The sequence below is a fragment of the Alligator sinensis genome, unplaced genomic scaffold (genome assembly GCF_000455745.1).
Source record: "Alligator sinensis unplaced genomic scaffold, ASM45574v1 scaffold344_1, whole genome shotgun sequence".
NCBI classification, from domain to species: Eukaryota; Metazoa; Chordata; order Crocodylia; family Alligatoridae; genus Alligator; species Alligator sinensis.
Window position 1 is genome coordinate 664,945 of NW_005842427.1, and position 6,193 is coordinate 671,137.

Sequence of the window (6,193 nt, forward strand, 5' to 3'; positions counted from 1 at the left end):
TGTTTAAAAGGGTGTACATCTCTCGCTTACCTTTTTTGCAGAATGACTTCAAGGAAGCCAGGAGGCAATGACAAAAATAATTTCCTTGAAGATGAGATTTGTTTCCCCATGCTTTGGGACCCAGTGTTTTGCAGGAAACATTTTGGAAACTTGCAGCCATGTGAAAACAGGAAGGTCAAGACTCCTTATTTAGTGGCCCTGATTTAAAGTGATCTCTCCTGCACCCTGTAAAGCCCATGCTGCTTGTCGTGATATGAGGTGCTCCTGTTTTGCTTGTCAGCCTGCTGCCCTGAATCCTCTTCTCTTTAGGGGCATAAAAGGGCTCTCTAGATTGACAGGGGGTTGAAGTTTGCAGTACCTTTTGTGGGTTGTGATGAAAACAAAGGCATTACATGGAAAGCTCAGGTCTCCTAAGCTGCCTCCATCCCACTAGGAATACCCAAATCCAGAAGGGCTTTTGTCCACAGCCAGGCTGTGGACATTTACCTTAGCCCCCAGCCAGGCTGAAGCTAGGCCTCTCCTTGCAGAAGCCACCCATCTTCTCATCTCTTGTGAGGTTATGCTCTCCACAGGTTGTATCTCTGTATTCCAAAGGAAAAAAGCCCAAAATTGCACCCAACTTCAGGGAGACCCTTGGTTTCTTGGCCAGTTGCCAGCACAGCCTCAATGGAGTAGATCTGGGCACTCATGGAAAACCAGCCTGGGCTGGATAACGGGCAAGGTGAGCAGTTTCCTGTTCCTAGCCAAACACAGGCACATATGATGCCTATTCATGACAGCCCTGCCTTGACAGGGAGCTCCTACGTGACCATTGGTGTCCTGTGGCTGAGGCGGTGAGGTATTGCCGAATTCCCACATTACAGCTATTGCTCTTGGCACCTGCCCAGGAGGCTTACCTTCTTGGGGGCCCTCCTGTTGGTTTTGTTTTTTTACATGGAGCTTTGTCAAAACTGTTGCTCTTGTTTACATAGTAAACGGGAGCTGGCGTGATCCTGCCTGCCCTGGTATTCATGTGCTAGCCTTGCAAAAATGCTTCTCAGTACTGCTGCATGGTCTGTTCTCGGTACCAGGTATTGATTTGCCCTGCCTCAGAGTGGGAACTGCCTGTTTGTGGGTCATGCCTAGAAAGCATGTATGCTTTTCCTGTCTCCTGAAGTGCTTCATTATACTTGCAAAGCAGAAAGTCACACAGTCTCCTGCTGTCCCCACCCTAGTGACTATTGTCAGTGTTCAAGGAACAGGCATGTCAAGGGAATAGGTTCCTGTGTCCCTTGAGCCTTAAACAACGCTGGGTAGAGGGTCCTCCTCTGCTCAAGGCCAGACCCATTTGCCACATTTGGGATCAGGAAGGAATTTTGCTCCATGTTTAGATCCTCTTGGAGTGGGGGCAAGGTGGGTGGTTTGCCTTCCTCTCTCGTGGGGCCATGGCCCTCTTCCATTGATGTCTTCAGTGTATTTTGACAAACTACTTCCTATTTTTGCAGTGGCTGGTCTGGGCTATCTACAATTCTGCTCTGTATCCTCTTTTGACACCCTAGTTCTGGGCTATCTAGGATTCTGCTCTGTATCCTCTTTTGACACCCTAGTATTAACCTATAACTAGGGACCTACCTAAATTGCAGTGGAAGTTTGGTGCTCTTAATCCCACTCTTTTCACCACATGATCAGTATATAACAAACAAACTGGCTGTCATCAAAGACCCCAAACAGTATGTAGTTAGAAATAAGAGTCCATACCACTTAGCAGCAGCTTATGTAGAATTCGAGATATCCCTGCTCTGTCACGCTAAAATAACAGTGTTCTTTATTAGCAGGTTTTGAAGTGTTTTGCAAAGGAGAACAGTATTGGTCCTATCTTGTAGATGGGAAAGCAGAAGTAAAGTGACTTGCTGATTTGCCCAAAGTCACCCTGTAGTTTGGTGGAAGAGTGAGAAATGAAACTTGTGTCCCCTGTGCCAGTGCAGTGCTTTAGTCACTAAACCACCCTCTGCAAGTCTCAGTGACTTAATAGGATTATAGGAGATGTCCCCAGCAGGACGTCTTTGCTCATGTTATGCCTACAGTGCTTTACGTCCCTCAGTAAATATGCACCGTTATCCTGGCTTTGTTTTTCTTCTGCATGCAGTACAAGTATCTTGTGGTTCTGCTGTTGCCTGTCTCCACCTTTCTAATGACCCTCCTAAGTTTGTGCTACATTTTTGCTATGCCTGTAACACCTTCCCAATTAATATGTACAAAGGCCCATCCTTTTAAATCTCTGCAAACCCAAGTTGGGGAAATACCTGTAATCCCCAAGGTCTCTGTACTATTTTGTAGTATTGTTCCAGTTTGTACCATCAGATTGTGAGCCCTGTGGAGTAAGGATGTTGTATTTTTTTCAGCAGGCTTTATATGGGGTTAAGCCTTGCATGCTTTACACCTACTCAGCTACTTAGTTTTGTGAAATGTCAGAGAAATCTTTCTGCATGTTACAGTTAAAACGATTAGCTCAGCTGAGTGACGTGCTAATTTTTTTTCTTCTTTTCAGGGGGAGGTTAAATGTTTATTAGAAGCAGCTTGAAAATTGCTGTGAGCAGAAAATAATTGGAGGGTTTAATAAAAGCAATCTCCCTTCTCTCACGAAAACTGAGCGAATGGAATGCCAGTGGAAGCGGGGACTACGGCCCTGGCTAGAGGCAGGAATAGACCTGGACAGGACATTTTAAGAGTCCTCCTTTGTGCCAAGCACAGTGCTCTGGCATAGCATCTTGCACCTGAGCTGTAGCCCCTCTACCCAGTTTGTAATGTGCACAAGCAAGGCTGCAGAGATTTCCCTTCCCCTATCCTCAGGGTTCTCCCTTTATCAAGTCCATCTATAACCCAGTTTGGAATGTGAATTTGGGTCCCTTGGATTGAAAGAGGTTAATGCCCACTGAGCTATCTTGCAGGACTCCAAGAGTTTACAGGGCACATGACTGGTTCCAACATCTTGCTCTTTGTAGAGAAAGATATAGGAAGATGTTGCATATGGACAGTGCCCTAAAAAACATATGGTAGGGAACTAACATGTTATTGTGACTTAAGATTCTCCTATGACTTCTGAAAGCTTGGAACAAAGCTTGACTGTTCAAGGTCCAAATTAGCCTTTGTGTATCAAAGGGATATAATGACTTAAAATGCTGAGAACTGAATAGGAATTAATGCTTGTAAAGTGGCTGCACACAGCTGCTGGTCATGAAAATCAAGTCTAGTTCAGATGCGGTAGGTCTCATAGTTCAGTGCCTTGCACCTTGTCTAGTTGTAGGTAAAATGCTACTCTTCTGACTTGGTGGCATTTTGGACCTATTCTTTATCATGGTTAGTGACAACTATAGAGGATGAAGCCTGGTGAAGCTCTGAGAAGGGAGTTGCTCTTGCTCTGGGATAGTTAATGATGGGCTGTAAAGTCAAGGCTTTAACAACCTTCTTTGTCTAGAACAATTTATGCCATGTCCTTCAGGTGTTCACATAATGGGCTATAGCCTACGTAATCCTATGCAGGACCGTTCTGTAAACATGAATCACTTTCCACAGGACAAAATAAGAGGCTAATACAGCTGTTGCAAAGAGCTTCCAGTCTAAGCATAAATCAAGTATGATGAATGTAGATGGACCTTAGAGGTAAAAGAGGCAAGGGGTACCTCAGTGAGGATGTGGCTACTTTACTTCCATCTTTCTCCCCCACAGATTGATGCTGAGGATTAAGGCACCTCCTTGTCTCTCTTTGGAATGTCTCACTGCTGAAGGTCCCTGACTGCCTGGCGTGTCAGACCTACAGATGATTGGGCAGCGCAGAGTCTCCAGGAAAGCACTTTTATTAAGGACTTCCTTTGAGGCACCCCTCTTCATCCTCTGAGTAACGAGATCTACGTCCCTCCCTCCGGGTGAGGGCCAGGCCCTCGGTGCCATGGATACTGAATCGACATACTCGGGATATTCCCACTACTCAGGTCACTCTAAAAAAGCCCACAGACAAGGGTATGGAAATTGTTATTAGTCATAATCGATGCTGTTGTCTGGCAAATGTCGCGGGGAGGGAATACGTTTTCTGTAAATCATGCTCAAGTCCCTGTCAGAAAAATGTGCTGTGGCTTGCAGTCTCCTCAATGATGGACCGTCTCCCTGAGGGACAGCAAAGGGGAACACTGCAAATAATTATGTCCCTTGCTTAGCTGTTGTCAACCATGTCTGAGGCCTTGTAGGAGCATAGAAGATGGTCATGGAAGAGGATTGGCATTTTCATTTAGTGAGTGAGGGAGCTGGGGAGAGTCTCCAGATGGTATAGTCAGGCTTCAAGCTGATGCTCATCTGCTGTACCTTCCCATCTCTTCCACTCCTTTTCATCTCTGTCAGCTGGGGGCAAAGTTTCTCATTTTCCCCCTCTATTCAGCTGTCACTTATTAACTTTTGAATACAATGCATGTAATTGCTGTCTGCCCACCACAAGTCGCTTATCAGATTTAGTTGGAGGAAAGAACAGGTTTTTAGAGCTCAGTAGAAAAGCTCCTTTTCCTGGGAATGCTGGAGCTGTTCAGCAGCATTGTAAAGAGAGAATATTTTGTTCTAAACTGGGGTGCTCAATCTCAGGCCTGTGGGCCAGATCTGCCCTGTGGCGCCTTGTCATCTGGCTTGTGGGGCTAGAAGTTTAGCAGTGGGGGTGTGGTGGCCCTGCTCCCTTGTTACCAAATCTCTGGACCTATGGGAATTCCCAGTCTCTGCATTCTGGATCTGGCACCTGATCCCAGCACATGGGGCTCAGTGGGGGTGCAATGCCAGGCCCCAGGGTCCAATCCTGCCATGCAGGGGGTGGGAGTGGCTGGCGCTGGGCCCCCAGGGCCCAGTCTCAAAGCAAGGGGACAGGAAGGGCCAGTGCTGGACCCACAGGGAGCCAGTACCTGTAGAGACCAGTCCTGGTGTGCAGACAGGCCTCGCACCAGTCATCTGGCCTGCAGGACCAAAAGGTTGAGCACCCCTGTCCTAGACACCTTTGCCACCCAGGTGGTAGCTAACTGCACAAAGCATGTAATGTCACATGGTAAATGTGACCTAAATTACAAAAGGAAAAAACTAAAACGACCCCAGCTGCAAAGACTTAAGGTGGGCTGAGCTAACTTTTTTGAATTTCAGTAGTTTTCATGTTGCTTGCTGGAGGGGGAGAAAAAATTCCAGTTCTGTAAAATGGAGGCTCTTCTTTCTCCTCGGTCCTATTTTTGAGCAGAAGGCCAAATTTTCATCACCTCCCTCCACTTCCCCCCCCCAAAATTGGCCTGTTTGTGAACGCTTGGAATGCAGCACAAAGCTCTCTTGGAAGTTCCAATCCAAGAGCCTTTGTGTATCTCTGGTGAATCTTATTTGTTATTTAAGATGACAAACTTTCCCTTCCTTCTGCTGCCCTCCCTGAAAGTCTCACCCCATTTAACTTTAATAGGCTTCAGTTAAACTGAAATGAGAGGGGTTGGACATGACTGGAAAGCTGAGATTAATGTGTGATGTAGAACTGCGGAGTGTGCTGATCCTTTCTGTGAATATACACACGAGCCACTTAGCTGTTCAAACTGGGAAGGAGGAAAATAAAACTAGTTGGGACAGTGCTCTCATGCTTGCCACAGGAGTGGTAGAAATTATTTGATTCCTAGATTCATAGATTGTAGAGTTGGAAGGGACCACAATGGATCATCATGTCTGACCCCCTGCCGCTGGCAGGAAAGAGGACCGAGGTCAGATGACCCCAGCCTGGTGACGATCTAGCCTCCTCTTGAAGACCTCCAAGCTAGGTGATAGCACCACCTCTCTTGGAAGCCCATTCCAGACTCTGGCCACCCTTACTGTGAAAAATTTCTTTCTAATATCTAACCTAAGTCCACTCTCAACTAGTTTATACCTGTTATTCCTAGTCACTTCCTGGGGCGCCTTGGTAAAGAGCGCTTCCCCTATTCCCCATTGACCTCCCCTAATAAATTTATAGGCAGCCACAAGATCTCCCCTCAGCCGTCTCTTGTGAAGGCTGAAGAGATTCAGCTCTCTCAATCTTCTCCCGTAGGGTCTATCACAAAGGCCACTAATCATGTGAGTGGCCCTCCTCTGGACCCTCTCCAGATTCCCCACACCCCTCTTGAAGTGCGGCGCCCAAAACTGGACACGGTACTCCAACTGCGGCTTTTCCACCGCCCGCGAG

General features: G+C 46.8%; 1 protein-coding gene across 1 annotated transcript in view; it reads left to right on the forward strand.

Annotated features, from left to right (window-relative positions):
• The first annotated feature begins 3,709 nt into the window (after positions 1-3,709).
• The window catches only part of VANGL1 (VANGL planar cell polarity protein 1), a 53,152-nt gene continuing 50,668 nt past the window's right edge, over positions 3,710-6,193 (forward strand). Inside the window, exon 1 of the mRNA XM_014522975.2 lies at positions 3,710-3,996. Coding sequence (XP_014378461.1) covers positions 3,926-3,996 — 71 coding nt within the window. The 5' untranslated portion in view covers positions 3,710-3,925. The remainder of the gene's footprint in view (positions 3,997-6,193) is intronic.